At 35.0% G+C, this 27,171-nt stretch overlaps 2 protein-coding genes and 2 long non-coding RNA genes across 5 annotated transcripts; 2 read left to right on the plus strand and 2 right to left on the minus strand.

Moving 5' to 3' along the window:
• Positions 1-2,523: 2,523 nt before the first annotated feature.
• On the minus strand, positions 2,524-5,853 carry LOC113724717 (uncharacterized). The gene is made up of 6 exons (XR_011839948.1): positions 5,578-5,853; positions 5,388-5,461; positions 4,826-4,881; positions 4,555-4,658; positions 3,316-3,736; positions 2,524-2,930 (listed from the first exon to the last, which is right to left on the minus strand). It is a non-coding gene; the product is annotated as an uncharacterized lncRNA (long non-coding RNA).
• A 3,438-nt stretch (positions 5,854-9,291) lies between these two features.
• Positions 9,292-14,715, plus strand: LOC113728175 (uncharacterized). The gene is made up of 5 exons (XM_027252713.2): positions 9,292-9,851; positions 10,193-12,497; positions 13,292-13,352; positions 13,447-13,670; positions 14,207-14,715. The coding sequence occupies exons 1-5, from the start codon at positions 9,737-9,739 to the stop codon at positions 14,259-14,261; spliced, it is 2,760 nt and encodes a 919-aa protein (XP_027108514.1). The 5' UTR covers positions 9,292-9,736; the 3' UTR covers positions 14,262-14,715.
• Positions 14,716-19,133: 4,418 nt separating this feature from the next.
• On the plus strand, positions 19,134-22,909 carry LOC113728176 (protein trichome birefringence-like 25). Of its 2 annotated transcripts, none has more exons than XM_027252715.2 (3): positions 19,134-19,765; positions 20,616-20,893; positions 21,770-22,909. In XM_027252715.2, the coding sequence occupies exons 1-3, from the start codon at positions 19,468-19,470 to the stop codon at positions 22,544-22,546; spliced, it is 1,353 nt and encodes a 450-aa protein (XP_027108516.1). In that variant the 5' UTR covers positions 19,134-19,467; the 3' UTR covers positions 22,547-22,909. The 2 variants fall into 2 exon arrangements, with proteins under 2 accessions (XP_027108516.1, XP_027108515.1); XM_027252714.2 differs by having other exon boundaries at positions 19,143-19,765; positions 20,613-20,893.
• A 1,491-nt stretch (positions 22,910-24,400) lies between these two features.
• LOC113728177 (uncharacterized) lies at positions 24,401-26,591 on the minus strand. Its single transcript, XR_003457989.2, has 2 exons — positions 26,033-26,591; positions 24,401-24,690 (listed from the first exon to the last, which is right to left on the minus strand). It is a non-coding gene; the product is annotated as an uncharacterized lncRNA (long non-coding RNA).
• Positions 26,592-27,171: the final 580 nt, after the last annotated feature.

A 27,171-nucleotide genomic window follows, 5' to 3' on the forward strand; every position in this document is an offset into this window, starting at 1 on the left:
TTGTTACCAAAACGGTAAACTGAAGAGAGATATGTGTAATTTTTAAAAGTTTAAGAAAATTATGTGAAATTACCAAAAACCTGAAGGGAGGTTTCTTAAATAATCCCTCTGTTTTTTGGCATCTACCCCCGATCCCGATATCAGAATATTGGAGATAAACGTTGACTTGCAATACGGTTGACTTAGTTATAAAGGCCTCGTTGATTTAAAGAATAGGCTTTCTTCTCATCTATAAACTGTATATTTAATCGCCAATAATTTTCTAGATTATCTTATGCTTACAAATCAGAAGTAGGATTAGGCTAGTTGTTAGTTTATATGTTATAAAAATAAAAATTGGGAATCAGTCGTTTAATTAGGGTCTTATACAAGTGAAGAATTTTCTTGGAGTCAAGCAACTTAATGCTCCTATATTTTATTGGAGTCAAGCAAATTAATGCTAATTCTTTTACGCAAATTGCATCCATTGCATGCTAGCAATTCTCAACTGTTTGTCCGAGTGCCAGCAAAATGATGTCAATCTTCATGACCTTTTTTACCCAAGGCACAAACTCAAGTAATTGATCAACATCGGAAACAAATGAATTGATGTCTTTTAGTCTACAAGAAATTACATAGCATCTTGTTGAAAAGTTAAGAGCCCGTTTTCGGAGAGTATTATTTGTGATATGACATACGTCGAATAAAAAGATGATTGAAAAAATTTAAGAAAAAAAAAATCAAACGTATAATTGTGATGCAAGCATGAATTTTTTTTTTCTTTCAAATAATCACATATCCAAAAAGCTAGAAAGTAGGTTTGATTGAGTATAAGAGGATAAATTAGGTGAGTGTGTAAATTAGTGAGTGAAGTCTAACAATGGAATGGAAGTCTAATTGTTGACTTTTCATTTAAGCACAGGACTGCTTGTCAGTTTTGTTACGAACATTCAATTGGCCAATGGTAAGAGTTTACTTAACCATTTTATTTTATACTAGGAGGCATAGACGCGCCTCGCGCGATGGAAATATAAAATGCCCAGCCCAATTTTGCATAAAGCAAAAAATAAAATATATGAAATAATAAAAATAGTAATTTATACAGAAAAAATATGCTGATTATTAGTAAAATTCAAAAGGGATGGATCATTAAACATGTAGTCTATGGAATTAAACCTGTTCAATAATTTGTTTTGGATGTGGAAACCATTTACAAAAGAAATCGCAAAAAAAGATAGATACCATAGCAAATGATATAAACCAGAATCTACCTTATTTAGCATTTTTTTAAATTAAGAATTAAAATGTATCAACAAAAGACAAAGAAATAAAAAATATCGCTTTTCATTTTAATTAATATGCTTAATTAATATGCCTAGACGAAACGAAAGTATTACAAAACAAAGACACATTTGTTTTCTATTTCATCTTTGAACTAATTTATCTTTTTATCCACATTTTAAGCTCTTCATTTGTATATATTAATTTGAAACTTCAGATTACCAAGTTTCAATTTTACCAAGAATTTGATAGTAGTTGCAAGACAACAGAGACAAAATTTAGATTAGACGAGTTATCCTAGTAAACGAAATATGGTTCTGATTTTTAATTAATAATACACTCAAAGAAAGCAAAATTATTACAAAACAAAAAAAACACACTAATTTCCTCTTTTCTTTTCAAGGTAATTCATTTATTTGTCTACAGTTAAAACCCTTTAGTTTTTTCATGTTGTCAGTTTTCCTTGCTTTTCTCATTGCCGTGCATTACCAGCAACAATGCATGGAGATAAGAAATTATAAATCGATTAAGAGTTCTAAGAACATGTGCCCTTTATTTCTATACATGAATAAAAATGAATTGATTTTTAGTTCTCTTAGTCCTGTTTAGAAGATAAATGACCATTTGAAAACCAAGGCTTGGTAGTTACATATCTATTGTTGTAACTTTTCTTTTGGCATTAACCAAGGAGCTCTACTACTTTCTGAGTCGCCATAATGCTCACTTGGAGACTCCTGAATTGACAAGTCCTCATCTTCCGAAAAGATTGAAGAATATTTGTTATGCAGGGGCTTACACAAGCCAAAGCCGGAAAGCGTCAGATGACCATTTTTTATCAAATATCAGGTTATTTCGTTTTATATCCCCAAACGAATTAGTATTTCAAGTAAATATCAAATCGCGGACGTGTATTATGCACAGAAATCTAAATAAGACCAAAAATAAGTTCATTTTCAAGCATGTCTTAACTACGTTAAGATATTCAACACAAATCCGTAACTCCAGAGTTTAAATATGAGCATCAAAATATTTTCAACTCATTGCAGCATCAATAATACCTTTGTAATACCAAATTAAGCAAAAAGTAGAAAAGGACTTCAATTATGGTGTAGCTACTGGGCATGATACATCAAGTCATGCTATAAAACTCACAAGTAATTAAGAAAAATTTCACTTAATTTGGACGCCATCAGACCTTAAACAGTTAACATATAGACAGTTTGGCACTTGAATTCTAAGGAAAGAAAGACTTGGCACTACCTATGCAGTCCAAGTATTTGTTTCAAAATTGATTTGAGGAATAGTCTTGTGTACCCACATATTTAAAAAGAGACGCTACACTCTCCAACACACAAGATAGTATGAAATTGGAGAGTAGGAATATTTTCCAATACACAAGGTAGTACACTGCAATCACATGTATTGGTACCTATGTACATAATTGTGTTAATGAATCGAATGTATAACAAGAATACTTTCAGTAATGTAGAATCTGGCAACATCTTCAGAAAGAATATCCTCTCTCATCAGCAAGGTCATGGTGTCCACACCAGCTAAATATTCCATGATAAGGTACAAAAAATCTGAATCTTGGAAAGAATAAAAAGTTTCACTACACACTGACTGTCAACCTCTACAAGCAAATTCCTCTCAAAGCGAACATGCTCAACCTGGAATGGAGTGAAAAAATTAGCAAGGACATAGGTACTCATGCTCGATATACATTTTAGAATATGGAAGTCAAGAATTTAATCATCTTTTTCCCCTCTCCCATGCATATAGCTATTGCATTCAGAATTTTCATTTGGCCAATCAAATACATAAATTTTTCCTATTACTTTATCAATTTTGTAACTACTATTCTCTTCTTATAACCTTGACTTTTGCATTTATGTTTGGATAATTTTCTTTCACAATTAAGAGTCATGAATGTGGCTCTTAAAATCTTAATAACTCCTAATATTAACCCAACTGCAATTATGAGGTAGATACCATAAAATTTAGAAGGAGAACAACCAAATATGTTTACTGTGTTTTAAATTAGCAAGGTCTCACCTGTCCCTGCCTGAGCATATCTAACTTCCTTAATTTCTTCAAGGCAAATATTTCTCCTGTATTTTTAGTACGACATAATCTAACTTGCATACCAACAAGCATGGTTGAACTCTTAATATCAAAGCAATGTATAAACAAGTGATACATTGAAATGTAGAGAGAGAGAGAGAGAGAGAGAGAGAGACCCTGTAGCAGTCAACATCTGCATCAATTTCTTCTGATTGGAATGACATTGCTCAAAAGATAACTATAACTTCATCTTTTACAGGCTACAGAGAAGTAACTGTGAGGAAATTTATTGAAAATTTCGGAACCATGAATAGAATCAAGAGTTTCTACCGAGCAATTACTTGGATTGACAACTTGAAGCATGTCAGCTAAGAGATCCAGAACATCGCACAGAGACCCTATGCTTGACAAACTATACCACAAAAATAATCCAAAGTCAAACTATAAGCTAACCAAAAAAGATAAGTAAAACGTATCAGATATAGAACACAAGATTTAGGAATATTGTGTAAAAATTTCAAAGGTAATATTAACCTTAAATTTTCCATTTCTACAGCCATGGCTGCATCAAGCCTAGTAGAGGAATTACTTGGCATTCCATAACCAGGCTGTTGATGTCATGATGTTGGATGCATCATAGGCAGTGTAAATATAGGAGCAGTATCTAATGAACTCTTGGGAAAACCCACACTAGAACACTAATACATGCAGAATCACAGATAACACGTAATAATCAACGTGGCTGCAAAGTGGCTTATGCCAAGTTAGGCAATAAACATCCTTCATAGAACATTATACAATGTGGTACTGCTGAAAAGAAGTCATTTGTTAGCTTCATTAGAGTGCCTTCAAGGCCTGCTATAGTCTACAATGTAATATCATGCCTACATTGTTTTCTCATTTTTATTTTTTTTAATTGTTCTTTGTACATAAACTACACAACTTGCTCTTTCTTAATTTAATAAATTGTTATTCCACAAATCCAGTTTATCTTTAATAAATTCTATTACTTTTGAGTTGAGGGTGTATCAGAAAAAATTTTAAAGAAAATATGACAAAACTAAAGCAACACAATTTAGCATATAAAATAACTATCACCAAAATAAAATTCGGATAATAAAAGCATTCAAAGACTAATGGAATCAAGCAATAATAGAAGCTTTATAAACCAACATATAAGCCCATAGATTCCTAAGCAAACAGTCAGCTGTAATCCAAAATTTGACTTACCCTTAAGTCCTCATACCCCCAGTAATACTGGGAATATTTTCCTCCAGGGCCACTTGCCAAGAGTCAAACAACACCAGTATTTTGTCTCTAACATGCATATCAGTCTGCAAAAAGAGTTGAAACAACTCCATTTGACTGAATCCTAAGTGACAACTTAAGCATACATCCATCCAAAAAGCAAACAAAACTTGAGATACTTTACAGGTAGGGAAATGAAGGTCCAAAAAAGAACTAAGATTTAAAAAAAAAAGAAAAACGAAACAAAACCAACCTCAATTAAATGACTTCTGAGGGCTTTAGGTTTCATGGGTCATATCTTTGTTAATCCTGAAAATAGGTTACGTTAAGCATTTTGAAGGCGCATACTTAAAGAGTATATAAACTTCCACAGTCTTATTAGTGCAATTGCACAGCATTATTAAAAAGACTTTCTAACTACTCCCAACTCCATAGCAGCATTCAACTATTTGAATGTGATCATTATTAGAGACAACAAACTTGCAATTTGTACATACTCTATGGCTCATGCCACAAGCAATGCTGTTTTCATCATTGATAGATCACATACGGACCCATGAAAGATTCGAAGTTGTAATTTAACAAGAGCACCCCAATGAAGACATCCTACTTTCTTATTCAAATATGCAATATCACGAGCAGAGGATATCTGACTCGAACAAAATCTTCTTACAATGAACTCGCAGGCATGCAAATAACGGACCTCACCGGACAAAGAACAGCACAAATGACCTCCAGGCAAAGAAAAAAAGGGTACAGAAGAAGCTTGTAACAAAGACGCAATCTCACTGGACAAGAAGGAGAAGAAGGCTTACAACAAAAGAGAAGGAAGAGAACTCAGGCGAACGGCACAAGATCCTAAACCAGCAACCAACAGCGAAGACGACACCTTTTTGTCGATAAGAAAATTGTGGATGAGAAACAAAACAAAAAAGCTGCACGTCACCAGACAAGGGACGAAAAAAATACGAACTCCAGAGGGGGGGAGGAAAACAGGAAGCTTACAGAAAAGATCGGAGTTCACTGGAAAGAAAGAAGGTGAAAGCTCGTGATGAAGGAGGAGGAAAAGCGAACGAACGGCACAAGATCTGGACCGATGCAACCAACTGCGAAGGCTGTAGCTCCTTGGGCGGTAAGAAGACAATGGAATTGGCAGAACGGAATACCACACCGCAACAAAGCTTTGTACCAGTTTGGAGAGCACACGGATAAGTGACAGAGCAACATTGTTGTGGAAAGAAGAGAAAGAGAAAAGAGGAAAAAAAATGACAGAAGAAAGAAAGAGAGAGCAGCTGCAGAGAGAAGGCAGCGGGAAGAGAGAATGCAGTAGAAGCACATGAGACACTGGCAACGAGGCCAGGTGGGAAGCTAACGCGCAAGGCGCGAAGAACTGAATGCTTCCAATCCACATGCCGGGCACGTGAGAGGACGACGAAAGTTTTGATTGAATTCTGTTGGGACGTTATCTATTTATGTTGAAAAATGGGAAAAGCCAACATTAAGTTTGAAGGAAGCTTGGAAATGTAATCGATATTTGAAGAGTCCGAACTCCCAAAAGGAAAAAAAAAATAAAACAATTGTAAGAGATGTAACTTAAATCATGTGACAATAGTGGTTAATTGAGTCAAAAACTCAAATAAAAGAGGAATTGTGGTGACAGATATTTCCGACAAATAAAGTATATACCAGCAGCTGCAGAAGCTGTACCCAGAATTCAATCCATTAAGTTGGCCTTTGGTTTCTTTCCAGAGAGTTAAAAGCCAAAATACATCAACCTGTGAAGAAGAAGCAGCTAACAGAAGTTTGCATGCTTTTTCCTGTGGCCCCAAATTAAAGTCATCTGAAATCATGCTTTTTCCGTAGTCAATCCCAGATAGATGAACATGTGAAGAAGCTAACAAAAGTTACAGGAGTCATAATACAACTTTGCCGAATTTTTCCAGTATATTAGCTCACATAACGTATTCTCCTCCAAGTTATGATTAATTTCTGACCTTAATTCTTTGTTTTTCAATTTGTAAGTCGTCCCTTTTTAGCATTTCCTCTCTCCTTGGAGAAGCAAGAAGTAAGAAACCAGAAAAACAAGAGCATAAGAAAAATGTATTTGTCATTTGCTCATGAGCTGTTTAACATCGTAGTTTGATTTAACACCATCAGAAAACGCAAGAGAACCTCATCTTGGTTGTTCGGTGTTGCTCCGGGCGTTTAAGAGCATTGACCTTTTTGGTTATTAGCAGTGAGAAGAGAGAGAGAGAAAGAGAGAAAGACGTATTCGCCATAAATTGTAATATGTAACGTGTTTACTCAAATTTTACCAATAAACTTAAACAAGTGAACCTGTAACCAACATATAAACTTTGAATTCCTACGGACTCTGTTTCATAAAAAGAAAAAAAATTTTGTGCACTTTATATAAATTTTTTGATAAGAGAAAAGTTTAAGAAGTCAAAAAAAGAAGGCGGCCTTGAATTTAAAATTTCTAAAAAAAACAAAAAAAAAAACTCTTTGGACTTAAGTTCAACTGAAGCGAAAACAAGGAAGTGGACCATGACAATGATCATGCGTTCCTCAAAGATGCTCTCATGTAATATTTTTATGATTGAATTTCATTTGACATTCAAAAGCGATTAATAAATGTTTGGATTGTAAATTTTCCTCCAAAAAAAAATTTGAAATAATTACTTAATAAGAATCTATTTTTCAAGTATCTTTTTATCTTATATGTATCGTTTTTACGGCATATTTTTCTGAAAAAAGCTCCAAAAAATATTGTAATCCAAACACGATAATGTCACGTCTGCTAATGCGGGTCCGTTTGGATTAGCTGTTTTTGGGGTTGTTTTTCAAAAACAATACTATAGCATTTCGTTTTTGAAATACAAGTCCGTTTGGATTAGTTGTTTTTGGGGTTGTTTTTCAAAAACTATATGAAAAACTTTTACTGTAGATGTTTTTTGAATTATTTTTAGAGGTATTTTTAAAACATATTTTTGAGTATTTTATAATTTATAATTTATATATTTTTATATTTATATACATTTATGCATTTATAATACATTTATAAATATTTATAAATAAATATATTTATATATTTATATAAAAATATATCAATATATTATAAATGTATTATATTATACATAATACATAATATAAATATATTTATAAATGTATATTATTATAAATGTATAAATTATAAATGAATATTATATAAATGTAAAAATTATAAATTTTATATTTTATATAAATATATATTTATGCATTTATAATACATTTATAAATATTTATAAATAAATATATTTATATATTTATATAAAAATATATAAATGTATTATATTATATGTAATACATAATATAAATATATTTAGAAATGTATAAGTGTATATTATTATAAATATATAAATTATAAATGAATATTATATAAATGTATAAATTAACATATCATAAATATATATTAATATTATGTATAAATGTATTAATATAATTAATATAAATATATAAATGTATTAATATTATGTATAAATGTAAAATTAATACTATGTATATTAATATAAATGTATCAATGTATTATATTATATATAATACATAATATAAATGTAAATTATAAATATACATAAATATATATATTATGTATAAATGTACATTTATATAAATGTATAATCTATATAATATATATTATATTATATTATATATAATTTTATAATATATATTTTTTGTATAAATATATAAAAATATATATTAAATAAATAAATTATATATAATATGAATAAATAAATTATATATAATATGAATAAATAAATATATAAATACATTATTTATAAATATTTAATATATATAATATACATTAATATTAATTATAAATATTTGAATATTAATAAATATGGTGTTTATATAATATTTCAATTTGTAATATTTATTGTATATTTCATTATATAAATATTTATATAATATATAAATATATAATATAAAATTTTGCAATTTGTATAATATACATAATATTGTATATATATAATATACATAATATACATTTATACATTATTACATATTATGTATATTATATATTATACATAACTTTATTATACATTATTATACACAATAATGTACATAATAATGAAAGTACATTAATAATGTATATATTATAATATAATGTACAAAATATATTATGTATAAATATTTATACATTTATGTATACAATATTACATACTATGTATATTATATTATATTATGTATAATATTAAAGTATGTAAATATTTATATAATATATAATATATAACATATATAACATATAAATATATAATTTTCAATTTGTATATTTCAATTTACATATTCAATTTACATATTTCAATTTATATATTTCAATTTATATTATATTATTATAAATTGAAATATACATATTAAATTTGTATATTTGGAGTTGTTTTTGATATAATGTTTGGATATGGGTGTTTTTGGAATTGTTTTTGAAATACACATTTACTGTAGCATTTGAAATGTGAAAAACAGTTTTTCAAAAACAGGTGCAAAAACAAGGAATCCAAACGAACTAGCAGTTTTTGCCCAGTTTTTAAACATATTATTATCTTTCATTTGGGCACTTCTGAAATGTAGCTCATCTGTCAATAGCAAGTGGAATGCAAAAATGTCAAAGGTAGCTCCTCCCTTCAACGCCGCCCACTCTTCTTTTTTGACAAAACACTAATGATATATATAGTATGCATAAAAACAATTTTTGTACTCTGTCCCAAAATTCTCAACCTCATTTTTTGTATCAGAGCCCCTACAAAAGTCTCCTCTCTCCGTCCCTCCCACGGAGGCCAAGACCAAGACTCCGACTCCCCAAGTTGTGCACAAACACAGATGTGAAACCAAAGCAAAGGAACAGAAAGTGTAACCTAAGGAGTACTTCTCCCCCTTTCCCTTTTTCTTTCTTTACCTCTGCTACGCGGATTGGGGAATCGTTTCCTTTTCCTACTTCTCAACTTAGCAAAGAAAACTTAAATATTCCCCAGAAAAAGTAAATCACGCATCATGAGTGTTTGTATGCGTATTTGATGCTTCATTGCTGACAGAGAGCTTCTCATTCCCAGTTTCGGAGGAAGCTCTCTTAATATTCTTGAATGAATTACTGTTGGTTGGCCTCGAAATTGGCTTGGAAGTTTATTGAAAGATGTCTGAACCAGCAGAGGTTCGTTTAGTGCAGTGTCCCAAGTGTGAAAACCTTCTTCCAGAGCTTACTCACTATTCTGTTTATCGGTGTGGTGCTTGTAGTGCTGTCCTAAGAGGTACATTTCTTCAATCTTTCTCGTTTGCACATCTTTTTTACTTCTTAATACAACCTGAACAAGATTAGACATATGGAAATGTCGGTTAAAGGTTTAGTCTTGGTTTTATATGGTTGTTTTCTAATTAATTTCTTTGTGCTTTGTCCCTTTCCAAACAAACCTGCATAATATGTGTGTGTGTCTATATATATATATGTTTCTTTAAAAAGTTCTTTTTTTTTTGGCTTGTGTTGTTTCTTGCCTGTCTGGTTCTGGTTGCACTGATGCACGCATTGATGTTAAATTTCCTGATATGGACAATAAAAGTGCTGCAAAGTGATTTTTGGTACTTCTGCTCACAGCTAAAAGTACAAATGGTGATGTGGATGCATTATCTGAGAAGTCTGAAGAAGAAAGAAATGAAGGGTTTTCAGGTAGATTAGCTGAGAAATCTAAAGACATTGAAGTTCCTAAAATGAGTAAAATAAACACAGGCGAGGTTTCTGAGGATGATGTTAAGTCTAATGACAATTCTTCCAACAGAAGTGATAGAAGGAGATTTTTTCATGATAGAACTGAAAATTATGGGGCTAGTCAGGTGACCGGGGCTGATAAGTGGGTTGTTGAGGATGGTCTGGAGGTGGATGACAATATCATTGGAATCAATGGTACAAAAAGGGATAAAAATTTTAAGAATATGAAACCCCAAATCGGGGGCAGGAAAGGATTCCTGATTTCCAGTGAGGAGTTGGATTGGAGAAATAGGGGGAGAGAAAGTGAGATGGAGGACTTCCGAAGGGATCAAAGAATTGATCTGGATGGTACAAGGTATTTGGCTTCAAAATATTCAGAAGAGGGACCATCAAATTATCAACTGCAGAGCAATTATGGTTACAGAAAACCAGTAATAAACAGGAATGAGTTGGGTGGCTCTGATGATGTTGAGCATCTTGTAGAAAATCAAGCTGAGCTTCTGAGGAAATTGGACGAACTAAAGGATAAACTTAGTCGCTCTTGCAATGTGGTTGACGAGCCTAAAGACAAAGTTCCTCCTGGTAGGAGGATGGTACACCCAGATCCTTATGGTTATTCTGAGAAATGGTTTTCTGAAAACTATTTAGCAAGCAATAGGCCTCCAGTACCATATTCCTTTCCTTATCATGATGCTGCTAGACCATCATATGCAAATCACTCTTCCGAGACATCTCCTTTTATAAATAGGCATGATATGGTGGGGCCTGGATTTTATCCTCCCATGCATACTTCTACCCATCTCCAAGAATTTGAGGATCCTTTAAGGTCCCAAATGTTCAGGAGAGGTCCGCAAGCTCCTGTTCCTTTCCAGCAAAAGCCACCTCCTGCGCACTTCTCTCGAATGTATGCTGATAGTAATATAGCTCCTATGGACTCATTTGAATCATTCCCGCCTAACATGCACAATCACCACCCATCATGCTCTTGCTTCCATTGCCACAGTACATATCAAGTTCCACGCCAAGTTCCATACAAGGCATACGGTGTTAAGCAGTTCTCTGATGTCACAGAGGATCCAGCATTCTATCATCACGAATACCAAAATGCCTCTGGTGCACAACATTATGGTGGAAGATTTAATGCTTCTGCTTCCTTTAAATCTAGTAGTTCGGTATCCCACACAAGATGGCCTAGTGATCTACAATCTGAAGCTAGTGGTCTTGTTCGTAGCCGCCCTTCAAAGGTTCTCTTATCCACTAGCAGGCATCGATGTCTGCCTGTAGCTGGTGGTGCTCCATTCTTTGCATGCCAAAATTGTCACGAGTTATTACTACTGCCCGATAAAGTGCAAGTTCACAAAAACCTAATGAAAATAAGATGTGGAGCATGCTCAACATTGATTTTATTGACAGTTGATTCTAAGAGACTTAGTGTTTCTGTTCATAAAAAGTTCAATGTACGCCACAGTGACAATTTGAAGGAAGGGAGTTCACAAACCCATGGTCATCCAAAGCAGGCTAGCATTAACTTTTCTTCTGATGATTATGACAATAGTGGTTGCAATTTTCAGTCAATGGATAGGGAATTTGGACCACTGTCAACTGGTCCTGGAAGCTCAATTAAGTCTGCTGACATCAGGAGTCCTCATTCTACGTTTTCCTCTTCGTCTGAGAAAGAGGAGAACCTGGAGAACTTGACTGCCATAAGGAAAAGTTTAAATTCTTCTGAATTGCCAGTGAAGGGCAAATTATCTCCACCTCCTGCAGGTTCACCACTTCAAGATTACTTTGATTATTCTAATAAGTACAACGCCGCTAACAGGCTTGGAAATGCAACTAGAAGTGGGCACTTTGAAGAGGAGAAGTCAATATCGAAGAAGACTATCTCGAGGCAGAATTCCATGAAGGATGCATCAGCAACTGAGATAGAAATATCCTCCAATGAGTACTCCAATACTGGGACATCTTTGGATTCAGGTGAAGCAAGCAGAGAAGGAGATCAAATGAGAGCCAATAAGGCAGCTGAATCCTTTTTTGCTGGCATGATAAAAAAGAGCTTTAGGGACTCGAATATATCATACGATGATGCTGATAATGAAAAGGCGAATGTTACGGTCAATGGGTATCTTATCTCGGAGAGGATAATTAAAAAGGCTGAAAAACTAGCTGGGCCAATCCAGCCTGGACACTACTGGTATGTCTCTTCTAATACTTTCTCTGAGATATATTGCGTTTCTCCTTTATTATGCATGATTGATCTAATCTTCTACACGGCTCTGCTTCCTCTTTTAACTGTATGTAATTTTTTACCAAAGAAAATAGGGGAGGCTTGGTAAGACTGCAACGTTGGTTGTAGTATTCCAAACCTGCACAACACATGCTTTCTTTCTATGAACCACCAATCCATCTCTTGGAGTGATAGCTTCTCCATTGATGTCTATACAGTTGGATGTTACTTTTGATGGCAAAAGATGGAAAATTAGCTAGTTGCAAATTGAGTCATGATTTTGAGTGAATTCTATTCTTTTGCGAAAAAATGAAAAAAGTTGCAATTTTGACCTGTAATCTCTGAACTTCATCAAATTGAAAATTCCTGTACTTCTTTTTGAGAATTGTAAGTATGCCAGGTCGTATAGAGAGTGCTGCCCTGTTCATGGATGCTTTTTTCTTAGCCAGTTCAGGTAGAAATATCTTGGAGAAAGAAGTATAAGTTGTGAAGTAAGCATTTAATCTAGTTGCCATTGACCTTAAGTATTATACAAGGACAAGCAAAACCTTTGGCTAACCCAGATTGACTCGTATGATTTCGCACTTATCTGTATGACTTAGTTGTTGTATATTTTGAATTCTAGCAGGGTTTGATTGCTACAGGAAACATGATATAAGATCAGTTTTGTAGCACAATCAATTGTAGTCTCTGTCACATTTCCAAAGAATAGTGGATTTTGTTTTTATGTTTTCATGCTATGTTTAATTTTCCTTGACCAGGTATGATTTCCGAGCTGGATTCTGGGGTGTGATAGGCGGCCCTTGTCTCGGCATAATTCCTGTAAAATTTGCTATTACCTACAGTCATATAACTTAAGTGTCTGCTATAAATTGTTTATCCCGATATTTAAGAGAGACACTTCATTTTCTTGCAGCCGTTTATTGAAGAATTCAATCACCCCATGCCAGAGACTTGCACTGGTGGAAGCACAGGTGTTTTTGTTAATGGGAGAGAACTTCACCAGAAAGATTTGAATTTGCTAGGGAGTAGAGGGCTTCCAACTGACAGAGGTAGATCTTTTATCGTTGAGATTTCTGGCAGAGTCCTTGATGAGGATACTGGTGAAGAGCTAAAAAGCCTCGGCAAACTTGCTCCAACGTAAGCTCAACTGTCTTACTAAAATTTTCGTCAGTTTTTCTGACTTCTTTTTACCTTATATGTCTTCACCAAGAGCTCACATCAAGGGGAAGGTTTGGCACCTCTATGTCAGATCTTCGGCTCCTTCAACTATAGTATATAACTTGTTATCCACTGGCTTCTTGACCTGCTTTGATTGTGCTTCCAATTATCAAATTTATTTGGTCAACGGACAGATTTTTCATCCCCACTAGGAATACTTCCATCTACTAAGTTCAGACCCTCAAATACCAGGCTCTGCCCAACCATCATTGCCAAATGAAAAGATCTTCTCCCTTTCTGGTTCTAGTTCGGCTGCTCAAGAAGCTAATGCTTCCAAGATTTAGCAGTATTATATGCGCTCACGACCCAAGATTTAGCCATTTTGCCTTGATATTTGGACTAAAGGCTTTCGTTAAATCTGTGCCATTTCCTAACAAGAAATACTTGAAAAGTTTGTGGATTTTTGGTCCTAGAGTTTGTTCATTAATTTTCTAACCAGTGAAAGTTTATGTCAGAATCGAGAGGTTAAAACGTGGATTTGGCATGAAAGATCCAAAAGCAGTGGTGTAACCAACGGTCTTCCAAAGACTACAGGATCACATATTCCTTCAAGTTGGGTAGACGACTGTTGTCGGAATTTAGGGGAAGGATTTCTACGGCGTGTCACCACAGTTAACTCTGGAATTTGCTTGCTTTCTACCCTATAGTGGAGCCGGAGGTTGAAGGAATTGCTTTTCCTACCGTGATTGCGTTTTCAAATGCTATTGTTTGGTTTTGAAAATGGTTTTTCCTATTGTTTTGCATTTGGATATAGAAATCCCTTTTCCCCTTTTATTGATGGATCGGCCTCGCAGAGATACCGCCGAAAGCCACTTAAGTTCTCCCTTCACTTTGTATGTCACTGGAATTTTTATACAAAGTTAAAACGCATCGTGCGGGAATGATTAATGGCTCCAGAGTCCAGATAACCACTGTATGTGTATGTATAGTAAGAGATTTGTGTGTATTGTTTTTGCCACTTAAATTCGCTCAACTTTATGCTTCCCTTGCATGCATATTTGCTAACCCCAACAAAACTAATTTTCATTATGAGCTGCTTTTTTTAGTTGAAGTAAGTAACAGGTCTCTAAGTTCTGCCTACAGTTCTGAAGGCAGAATCTCTTATTTACAATTCCTCCTATCTTATCATCAAATCCAACCCTCTCCCATCCATTATGAGTTTGCTATCCTCTTTCAGCAATAAGATAAAAATCTTGATATAGAGCTCTGTGACAAAATTATCAAGAAAAGAAACTCTGCCACACGTCCGAAGCAAGAAATGAAGGAGTAGATACAAAGTCAAAAAAAACAAAAAAAGTTGATAAAAAAAGGTTTAGCATACAAAACAGTTATTCACGTACTACTATCATCAACCACGGGACTTTAAACCAATTTCTCCAAGAAGGGACTTCAATCCATCTCGAAATTTGTCTAGCTAGTGCTCTAAAGCACTAGTTTGGATTGGAGGTGGTTTCTTCCCCTATGATCCCTTTGAGCTAGACATTTTCGTTGTAATTAAGAAAAATGTACTACCACCATTGTCTCTCTTTGATAGAAAGTTATAAAAAAAAAAAAAAATGTTTAGAGTATGGGCATATGGGGCCGTCAGATGAATTAGCAGCTGATAATTTGGTTGATGAGAAGCAGTAGCGAGCGGTCACTTGCACTTGGCTCTCGGGGAAATAATTCGTCGGTTTCATTATTGCTTGTGGTCGTCAATCATCATCGTGATAATCTCATGCTAGGGTGGTTCAAATGTCTGAATCTACTTGTTACGTCTACTATCTTATACCACCTGTTGAATCCATCTACCTATGATCTTATGTAAGTAACATGGAAGTTTACTGTTACATGGACTTCTATCGTTTTTATGTATCGTCTAATTTATGACCGTACAATCAAATTTTACAAATTAAAGAAAAATTTTTAGTTCTAGGATATTGATTAATTATGTTTGATTAGTAGCTAACTCAACTCCTACATTTAAACGACTTTTATGTGATTGATTAAAATCTCTCTTCATGTTCCTTTGTAAATTGTTTTTCGGAGTTAGCACGGAAAAATCAGTTTTCTTCTTTTCCAATTATATGCAACCGTGCACTTGCTTCATTGTCTTCCTTCATTAACCTCAAGATTAGTGGTAGATTTGATAGATTCTTTTTTACCTATTTCCCATAATCATAATTTGGCTCTTCACTTTCGCTCAAGAGAAACGGAAAACTCACATTTAACTACTTTTGGTTTAATTACAACTAAAGCGAGGACATGGAAATTTATTGTAGTACCCCTACTTTCTGATACGTGACGTAGCTCTCCTTTGAGGAAACTGTGATTTGTTTCCCATTTTTTATTTCCCACTCCTATCTTGATAGGTGAAGACAGAAGATCTATTATATGGTTTAAGGCAGAAGATTTCCACCGCAGGTCATTTTGATTAACCGCACGGACTTCTACTGCTTTTATGTGTTGTCTAATTTATGACCATAAGACCAAGTTTTACAGATTATTGAAAAACTTTTAACCCTTCGATATTGATTAATTACATTTGATTAGTACCTAATCCAACTCTTACATTTAAACAGGTCTTTGATGTGATCGATTAAAGTCTCTTCTCTTGTTCATCTATAAATTGTTTCTAAAAGTTGCACGGGAAAATCAACTTTCTTCCTTTGTAATTGCACTCAACCGTACACTTGTTTCATTGCTTGCCTTCACTGTCCTCAAGATTAGCGTTGGATTTCATAGATCCTTTTTTTTTTTTTTTAGCTATTTCTCATAACCATAATCTGGTTTTTTATTTTTGCTTGAGAGAAACTGCAGATTCATTTGACTACTTTTGATTTAATTTCAATTAACACTATGTTACTATTAAATTGGTAATGCATTCATAGTGTATTTACTTTCTCTCCTTTTTTGATATTATCATGTCACGCAATACTGATCCAAAATTTTTATCTAAATCACAATAATTAGGGGGCTAACTTCTTTCCTTATAAAATCGACAGGAGGGGGGGGGGGGGGGGAGGTGAGTTGACTAACTTCATGGATGGGATTTTTTTAGTAGCAAATTTTAAATTTTCTCATATAATTCTGTTTATTATGTACTAAAAAGATATGTTGCTATATATTCAACTAAGCTGTTAGAGGCCAGGCTGTGCTAGGCACGGTTGAGGTGCCTGTGGTCAACTAAATGAATTTCCCAAAAGCAGCTTGATACATCACTACTTGAAAACATCCATGGCTTATTATATGCCAAATTGCCAACCCCCCCATTCGCAACCTACCTATTTCTTTCGTCTTGTCTTTGGATTTATTTGATGAAATAGTTGGGCCCCAATGTTCCCCGGATCAAAATTGCTCCTTAATTAATTTGCCATTTTGTGGTTTTTTTTTTTTTTTTTGGGGTTACCCTTCCACCCTTCGTACTCCCAATCAAACCTTTGACCGTGTGTGTAAATAGTGATACATTACCGCCTCATTTTCTTACTCGGAAAAAGAAAAACTATCCAAATAATTTCTATGCATGTCAAGGGGGAAAAAAAAGGAATAAAAAGGAAAGTTGCAATCCGAAATGCCCATTTCCTTCCCCTGCGGTGGCATCAAATGCTGGACCCATATAAAGTCAGGCTGAAGAAATGGGCTAAAGAAGCGGTGGTTCTCTGGATAGGAACCGACGAACATTTTGGTAAAATTGTTGCAGCAGTCCCCACCGCTGCGATGTGTTGCGTCCTTCGTCAGCGTCTCGTATCGAGAATGGTATAAATCTCGGCCTCATCTTCCTAACAAGTGCACTGAAAATAATAAAAAGATAGTTAAAAAAATACTCCCCCCTTTTTTTATAACTGACGTTTAAGAAATTTGCTCTTAAGTACTTTTATCTGTCTTTTTATTATCCCCATGCAACATTAATTATTTTTTCACAATTTAACCCTTTTATCTCTCTTTTCATAATTGGTGGGAGTTAGTTTGCATTGCTTTTGGCCTAGTAAAACAGCACCATTTAATACTCTAGTGAGAGAAAACATGGGTGAATTGGATAATTAATGAGGGTACAAAAGGAAAGTAGTGTATAAATTTAAACAATGAAAAACTTTTCTTAATTGGTGTGCAAAACCTTAAACGTCAGTTATAAAAAAAGGGAGGGAGTATAAATAATTCATACATGATTTTCCCACCTACCAGACTTGATCCTCTTTGGATTTATTTTTATACTTGCAAGGGAGGTAAGACGTGTGTATATGTCGTAAAGGAGTATATGAAAGGTCCATGACATGCATTGCATTCTTTGCATATTTTAATCCAATCCAGCCTCTTGGCCTTGTATTATATTATCTGCTATATATATATATATTCCCTAATCCCTTGTTTTTTTTTTTTTTTTCCCTTCATAGATCTAGCTCCTTTCTTTATGATTTGATCATCTCCACATTCTTTTTTTTTTCAAGAACATACCGGATTGCTGTTCCTCCAGCAGAGCACTATTCATGTTATGTTCTGTTCCATGGAAGGCAAAGTTGGAGCAATAGCCGACGCTGACAATACATATAGTGGCGGATATGTAGAACGCATTTTATTGTTTTTCGCCTTTTGTTACATTTCCTTTCATAAAAGAAATTTACACAAGAGTGTGCTGGATTGAAAGTATTTAATCCATCATTAGATCTTGCACGCAATCAAATTGACTTGATTACCAAAGCAACCGAGAGCTCGAATTCAGCTGAGCCTGCGTTAGTTTCCAACTAATAATAAATCAACTAGCAATGAGGTCAAAATTAGCAATATTGGTAATAAAAAAAAATTTTTTTTTTGGTCTTGCTCCAAGCAAAATATAGAACGGGAAGGGTTTAATAAGGATTCAAAGGAAAAACCTCAAGAGCTTCGCAAATGAGAGTCTTTGTTTAAGTGGTCAGTGCAAGCCACTGAATCCATAAAAAAGGCCAGTAACTACTTAGTTCCTTTTTAAACGATAGGTCGGAAGTTCGAATTCACTCGCACTGAAAAAAATTTAAAAGGGGTACCAAAACACTCATTTGGTTTAATTAGATTCTTATATTTATTAGCCAATATTATAGTTGTTGTAAAAAAAAAATCATAAATTGATTCAATAGATAAAAACGAATTACTTTCTCATAAAAATGAATGGTATTTGAGTTTCGTGATCCATGTAATGACTAATATTGGTGAGTAATTTATAAATACTCCTGTAAGTAAGCGATTTTTAATTTCGGAAGCATGTCTCATTGGCAGCTAAAATCACTCAAATTTTCTCTCTACCAACAAAAAATAAAAGAATAAAAAATATAAGCCAAGCCAAGCCAAGCTGCGTGAGATGGGAACAAACAAACGAAGCAAAAGGCAAACACACGTCAGTGCAAGTAATGGGCAACTGCCCCCATTTACGTACATTCATTGCTACTGCTTCCTTCAATTTCTCTTTCTCTTTAGCTTTCGTCTTTCTTTTGGCTTCATTAGCATAGGCTGTATAGCAAACAACTCCCATTATTATTTTAGTTGCGAAAAACCTCACTTCTTTTTTTTTTTTTTTTTAAAAAAAATCTCCTAAACTGAGGAAGCTAAAATCTTAAATCTTCTGTTAATAAGTTTAATTTGCACCAACTCATCATCTTCCTCTCCACCTCATTTCATTGCAAAACAGACCTCACTGCCCTTTTCTCTTTTTCTTCTTTTCTTTGAAAGGGTCTTCTCTGATCACCTAATTAAATTAAAGCCCAAAACTATGAAACAATTGAATGGTAGCTACAACCTTAATGTCAAGAAGAACCCATTTTCCTCAATTCTTGTTAAGTTTGTCATTTGTTTTCTATTACTTGGGCTTGCTTATCGTCTGTATTCCTCAAGTTACGTGCAGTTCTCCCCTGTTGAGGTTACTACTGAAACAACAACGATTAATGGGGACGATGATGTGGGCCCCCAGTCATTGCCACCTCCGGTGATCAGCGGGTTACCGCCGGTTTCCACCATTGATCCTCCTCCGGAGGCTGTTGATGTCAACAAGAATACAACCTCTCAGGCTGGTTAGTCCATAATTCTCCTTTAATTTCTTTTAAACCCTTCAATGCATGACTGAATAATTTGTTGAACTATTGTTATTATTCTATGTTTTAAAGAAATCATGCATGGAATTTATTCTCATGCTTTTGGGGGTCTCTGCATAGAATTATTGTGGGATGGTGTCAATTTGTGCATTCTCAAATTGGATTCTTTAACACTTCTGTGGACATTATTCTCATTTACTGGTGCATTTTTAGGTAAAGAGGGTATCTTTCCATGTTCATCTAACTTTAGGAGAATGGTTTCAGTTTCCAGAAATAAAGATGAAATTATGCTTCCCTGTGAATGGTGCTGGCGAGGAAAGCGTTTCCCCTGTTAACTTTTCTTTTTTCCTGTATTTTTTCTTTTTCTTTCTTTGTTGCAATTCTCTACAAATTTCTACTGCATGTTACAACCTTTGCGAGCAACCCTCTTTCCTTTCAAGAACTATTTTTCTTTTCCCTTTTTTATGTTTTTTTTGGGGGGGGGGGGGGGGGGTGCGGTGGGGAGTGCTGGGGCGGATGAGTGGTTTTGAAGGTACTGGAGCTTTTTGCGGTTTACTTTGGATCATCAGTCTCTATCAAATGGTAATTGTGCTTTTTTTTTTTCCTGTCCGCAGATTAAAGATCCTTACTTGAATTTTTTGAGTAGAATGATATTTGTTATTTGTCGCCGTCAATCATTATTTTGTATCTATTGATTATTCTTAACTTCTAAAGCATGCCTTGTGATATTAATGTTTGCTGTTGTGGTGAGCCCACTCTACTATATCCACACCCTGTGAAAGGGTATTGCAGAGTGATATTGAATTCAATGATGTCTGTGTTGTAGCAGGAAAATGTAATCTATTTGTAGGAGATTGGATTCCGGATTCTACTGGTCCATATTACTCCAATAGTACGTGCTCTTTGATTGAAGGCCATCAAAATTGCATGAAGAATGGCCGTCCCGATACCGGTTACATCTATTGGAGATGGAATCCAAGAGACTGTGATTTACCCAAGTTTAACGCAAAACGGTTTCTGGATTTTGTGAGGAACAAATCATTAGCCTTTATTGGTGATTCAATAATGCGTAATCATGCCCAATCATTGGTTTGCACTCTTTCTCAGGTATAATTTGAGCTTTTCAAGTCCATGGATATCTGTATTCCTCTAATTTGTGTCTGGCAGTGTTCTGTGATGATCTCTTTAATATTTTTCGTTGGTTCTTAACTAGTAATTTGTATGATGAACATGATCAGATTTACGTTGAAGTGGTCCTTTGGTCATATTTTCATCTAAATCAGTGGGAAATCATCTGCAGTCTAAAATTTTCCTGTTTTATACATGAAGTTAATGAAAACAAGAGATTTTGTTGGGTCTCATGGTAAGGTTCTTTTTCTTTGAATTGGAGCTTTCACAACATTGCATTCTACTACCATAATTAGAAATGACAGATAATCAACATTTGCATATGGTTGGAGTCATATCTGCTTAGTCATGCAGCTGAGACATGCTCTATCCAATTAGGACATTAGTCAATATCAAAATGAAATATCATACCAATAAGCCTTGAGGTTTAAGATTTTTAGATCACTTCCTCTCTGGTGCCAAATTTCCTTGATTGCAGTGACCCATGACCTGTAATAACCAACCTTTAAGGTTACCATCCATGGATACCTCTGTCCACTAGCTACTGCCATAATTATCCTTCCATAGTCTTCATGAGAAAAAGATTTCTGAAGTTTACTTCATGGGGGAGGCTGCATGCTTGTTCTTGGCGAAAGACTTGGCACTTAGTAATATCAGCCATTTTGGGAAATTCAATCACTAGGTATTATCCTTTAGTAAATTCAGATTTATCTGTGTCTTATTCTTCCCCATTTTGCCCGTATGAAATCAGTTCATTGCTGCCTCACTCATTTCACTATAGCCCATTTTATTAAATACCGTTTGGTCTAATCTTTAGTCAGAATCTGCCCATTTCAAAGCACTTACATGTGGCAGGTGGAAGAAGCTGTGGAGGTCTACCATGACAAGCAATACAAGAGCAAGAGATGGTCTTTCCCTGCTCACAACTTTACTTTGTCTGTTATTTGGTCTCCGTTCTTGGCCAAAGCCACCATCTTTGAAGACGACAATGGGATGTCAACAGACATAATTCAGCTCCATCTTGATGAATTGGATGCAGTGTGGACACAACAGTATAACAATTTTGATTACCTAGTGACTGCCGGGGGAAAATGGTTTCTCAAAGCTACGGTTTACTATGAGAACAATACAATTGTTGGCTGCCATAACTGCCAGAGAGAGAATATTACAGAAGTAGGATTCTATTACGCCTATGGCAAGGTAATAAATTCTACCCTAAAATTTATTACAAGCTCAAAGCACAGGGTGTACGCATTCCTCAGAACTACCACTCCTGATCACTTTGAGAATGGTGAATGGCACAATGGTGGTTATTGCAACAGGACGAAGCCATTTAAAGAAGGTGAGGTTGACATGAATCCCATAGATGAAATGTTGCGTAAGGTTGAATTAGAAGAGTTTGAGATGGCATCGACTATTGGATCTCAGAATGGGATAACCTTGAAATTATTTGATACAAGTTATCTTTCTTTACTGAGGCCTGATGGGCACCCAGGAGCTTACCGGCATTTTCAGCCATTTGCTGGAAAGGATAGGAATGTAAAAGTCCAAAATGATTGTCTCCATTGGTGCTTGCCCGGGCCCATAGACTCTTGGAATGATTTGATGCTGAATGTGCTGCTGAACAGTTGAAAAATTGTGATGGTTAAGCCAGAAATCTTGTGTGCACTATATTTTTGGGTGTTTTGAATGATCCTGATGGTCTCAAAGAAGGAAAAGGTTGCTCCATATTGGAATGGCTATGCCAGCATCGAGATTTTTTGCAGATTGCATTTCCTAATCTGATGCCTAGTGTGCGTACCGTGTAGAGCGACGCTCAGGAAGATTGAAGCCAGTTTCACTTGTAGCCTTTTGTTTTTCTGGGTATATGCAAAATGGAGTCATGATTATGAGACCCATGTAGAATCATAGATTCAGTTCAAGAGTAAACATGAGATTTGTGGCTCATAAGATTCATAATTGTGTCTATATAACATCTCCATTCTTTTGGAAGCACCGCCAATTTTACTCCTCAGCGATGCCAGCATGCGATCTATCAAGGGACTATCAACACATCAATTTTATGCGGCAGATGTAAGTTAACATTGCTCCAGCCATCATTATCAATGGGGATGGTCATTTAAGGTTCAAGAAAAATGCAGGGCATTCCCAGAGTCAACTGGATTCTCGTATGGGGGTAGTGTGTCAGTCCATTTACTGACTAAGAAACTGACTTTGCTTTCTTCCTCAAGGCTCTCTGTAACAACGGCGACCCACTCGTTGCCATTTATTTTGAATCAATTAATAGACTTATGACCGGTCGCAGTTCTCGAGCCCCAACCGGAAAAGCCACCATAAGCTTTTGCAAACATCAGCCTCGGCTTTGTATCCTTTCAGTGACCACAAAAAAGTACGCCTCTGGAAGGAGGTGGGCTATAGTATTGGCACCGTCTGTGATTGGCGAAACCTGTAATTCCACAGGGACACTGGAGAGAAAACGAAGCAAGAAAGTCCTAATTGCCTAGGTTGAGACCTTAAAATATAGAGGTTAAATCCTCTGCTCCCTCCCGTGTCTTTAATCCCACCCCCTTCCTTGCTAAGAAAAAGAAAAATTTTAAGAGTCCGAATTGCAGAGATTTTTTCCATCCTTTCTCCCCTTAGCATGAATTTGACAATTCTTCGTCATTGCTCTACTCAGAAGTCTGGAAGCTACCGCGCATCCAACAGAGCGCAAGTAGTGCAAATTGTGATTTATCTTGAGTTTGTCGGATATGGATGCATCTTGACTTTGAGCCTGTGAAAACCAAACTCCAATCCTCTACTGGCAAAACTAATGCGCAAACTGCAAATTCAAGTCAGTCTGTGGATTGCCGAAAAGCTCATGCAGTGACATGGAATGAAATTTTGCCGGCCTAGGTCTTCAAACAAGCACCACTAGTAGTTATGAAACCATCCATTCTCTTCAAGAAACAAGAACAGCAAAAAAGAAAGAACCTAGCTTGCAAGACTTCTACTGTTTTCAATACATGCAGATATATCACGGGAACCATGAAACTACTTGTGCCACCGGAACGACCTTTGCCACCTCCAAGACAACAGGCAGAGAAGAACTGGAAAGCAACTTTTGGTGGACGAAAGCAATCCTGCAGTGATTCCTGTTTTGCGCAGCGGTGAATTCATCACCCGTACGGACGAAAATGAATTCATTTCAGGCAACGAGTCTACACAAGTTTCACGCGAAATATTCAGTTCAGTTCTACATGATGTACTAAGTTCTGCCGTATACAGCAAAAAGATGGGAGGCGGAAAAGCTCAGACTTGCTAGAGAAAAACCAGGAAAAACAGTTGATGACGGAGAGTTTTATAGTATAGTCTTATAACAGGATAATTCCTCATTCTTTTTGAGAAGAATAACCACGATATAACGGGATCTAGCACACTGTATACCTTTTTGACAAGTCACATTCTCCATATTTGTACTGAATCAGTCCAAATCTTACCAAAAGATTGAGAAGGCAGCCCAAAAGATGTTTACATCAATAAGAACTGAACAACTGCAGGTTATCCATCCAAACTGAAAGAAAATTCTACATGTAACTGGCAAAAATCAACTTATCCAAACAAATATTTATTCCAACATAAACTCAAAAACATCAGTTCTGATAACATGCTCAGAAATGGACACTGAAAGCCAGGATAAATCACATTGAAGAAGGATTTTTTCCCCTCTTATTTCCTCTTCACTTGGACGCAGGCAGAGTCTCTTGTTTCCTTGGATCTGGCTTAAGGAACCGCTCCTACATTACAATGAATACATATAGAAAATATGAGAATAAGAAACTTAATCCAAGCAAAGACATATATATATATATATATATATATATATATATATATATATATATATATATATATATATATAAGTTCAAGCATCAAGAGGAAGATGAAGAAGTAATTATAACCCCAATTATTTTAATGTGGAGTTGCTGCAAGGGTTCAACATATGGTAGTATATGAAATGGGGAAGCTTCTCAACAAGTCACAAACAGTGCCAGAATACTATTTAGACACAGAAGGGATAACTACTTAATACTTATTTATGCTTAACTTCTATGCTTGGTCACAAACTTCACTCAGTTTAGGCTGTAAACTGGTACTCAATGCGTTCAAGCTCAGATGGGCAAACCATCTAACTACTAGATAGAAATGCTTTTGGCATCTAGAGGCATGATACGGCAAGAAAATTTGTTAAAACACTGGCTCTTAAACCATCTAATGACATGTAACAAGAGCCTTCATTTTAGTAACTTTGCCGATACTTGATCAATATCCTGAAGTATCAAGACCAAATATACACCCAGTACTTGTGCCCCTTCCCTCCTGTGTCATGCGATACCTCAAGGGAATTACTTGACTTCTATATTCGTAAACTTTCCTAGCAGCACTAATGCATATGAGCGGCACTAAGTTTTACAGTCTTATTAATTGAAAAAAGAAAAAGTTTTACAGTCTTATCATGATCCAAAGGCAGAGAAATCAATTGGAGGCCTGCCCAGACGAAATGGTTCAATTGACCAAAGAATTTTTGGGGTACCCAATAAACAGATATGCGAAGTATAACTTGTACAGTTCGTAAACTTCACCTCAAAGGCTGATATCAAATATAGAATTAGTTCCTTTTGCAATTGTAAAAATCCAAGCTCCAACTTCAACACTAAAGAGCATCGATCAAAGACCAAATTGGCTTGATCTAAATAGCTCTAGTGGCCAATAACACTTGCTGGATACTTTGCTTATCGCAGAACATACTAACAAAAGTTAGGCTTCAACAACTGCATCTATAAACGAACCAAGCCAAAACCTAATTCCAAAATATTCAAAAGTTAATCAGCCCATCCCCACATAAACAACTTATACCTAGACAGATAGGCAGAAGAACAACATGTTTAATTCTTAAATCTTAAAAACAGCGACTCAAAACACACAACGTTTTGCGATCTAAAACCAATTCAAAATTAACATAAGAAATAGGAAATCTTATGGGGCTATTGCATCTGATTCAAGGAAAACAAAAAAGATAAGAAATTGATGAAAGTATTAGCATAAAAGCCGGAAAAAAAAAAAAGAAAAGAAAAGGCATACATTTTCGATGAAGAGGTAGTTGGCGACGACAACAGCTCCGACGATTGAACCCAGAATGGCAACTGGGCCTGTTAGCAAACTCCATTTCCTGTGTATCATCTTACGCTTCCCACCAACTCTGCTTCTCCTTCGATTGACCCTATTCGCTATTCGGCAATTCCTCCCTTATCCTTCTTCTAACCTGCATAGTTCCCCAAATAACTACTGCCCCCATACCCGGGCACAAAAAAATAATAATAAAAAAAAAACAACAACAACAACAACAAGCTCATTCCCTCGAAAAGGATAAATATTATTAACCTCCCCAAAAGTTTTGCTAAATTACATAGGCTAGTTTTTCTGTTTCTAAAATTACATTGACTCCCCAATCAATTGTGTACAAGTACACTTTCAATTAAACCCCAAAAACCAGTTCCGCCCAAATTTCTAATTTTTATTAAGCCTTTTTACTACCCTGTGCTTTAATTTTTTCCCCGGGTATGTATCAAATTCTCAAATTATCTTGTACCACTTACTAAGTTACTAGTACAAGATATAAATTAGTATTTGGTTATAATTGTCTTTCAAGATACAAGATAAATTGACATGTAAGAATATTTATATATTTTATTATTTTTTGTTGTAGCAACTAGCAACTACAAATTCAAAAGGTTAAAAAGGATGGAGAGATTAATACCGAGTCTCACAGGGTGTGTTTATGCGTTTCTTTCTTTCCTTTTTTTGTGGGCATAAAACTAAATTGGCATCTCTTGCATTAGTATTATTAATTTATTAGTGTGAATTTGAATGGTACCACTGCCCTCTATTTTTTTCCCCTGAATTATTGCCTTAAATTGAACTAAGGAGATCTAATTCCCTAAATTACAACTTAACAAGGAACTTATTGTAGTGGCCAATTCGCTCAAAACGAGTTGATTTTTCTATCCTTACATCAATTTCTCAAAAGCATATGAATTCATTCATACACTGACAATTATTGTCCTATCCTATATTTATATGCTTTTTATGGTTAACATTACTTTTTCAAAGTATGATTAACTGGTGCTCGTTACTGCAAGCTCTAATTGACCCTAAAATAACTTACTTTTATTTTTTTTTTTGTCAATCGTTATTTTATCGATAGCATCCTACACTATTCT

The sequence above is a fragment of the Coffea arabica genome, chromosome 2c (genome assembly GCF_036785885.1).
Source record: "Coffea arabica cultivar ET-39 chromosome 2c, Coffea Arabica ET-39 HiFi, whole genome shotgun sequence".
Taxonomy (NCBI): domain Eukaryota; kingdom Viridiplantae; phylum Streptophyta; class Magnoliopsida; order Gentianales; family Rubiaceae; genus Coffea; species Coffea arabica.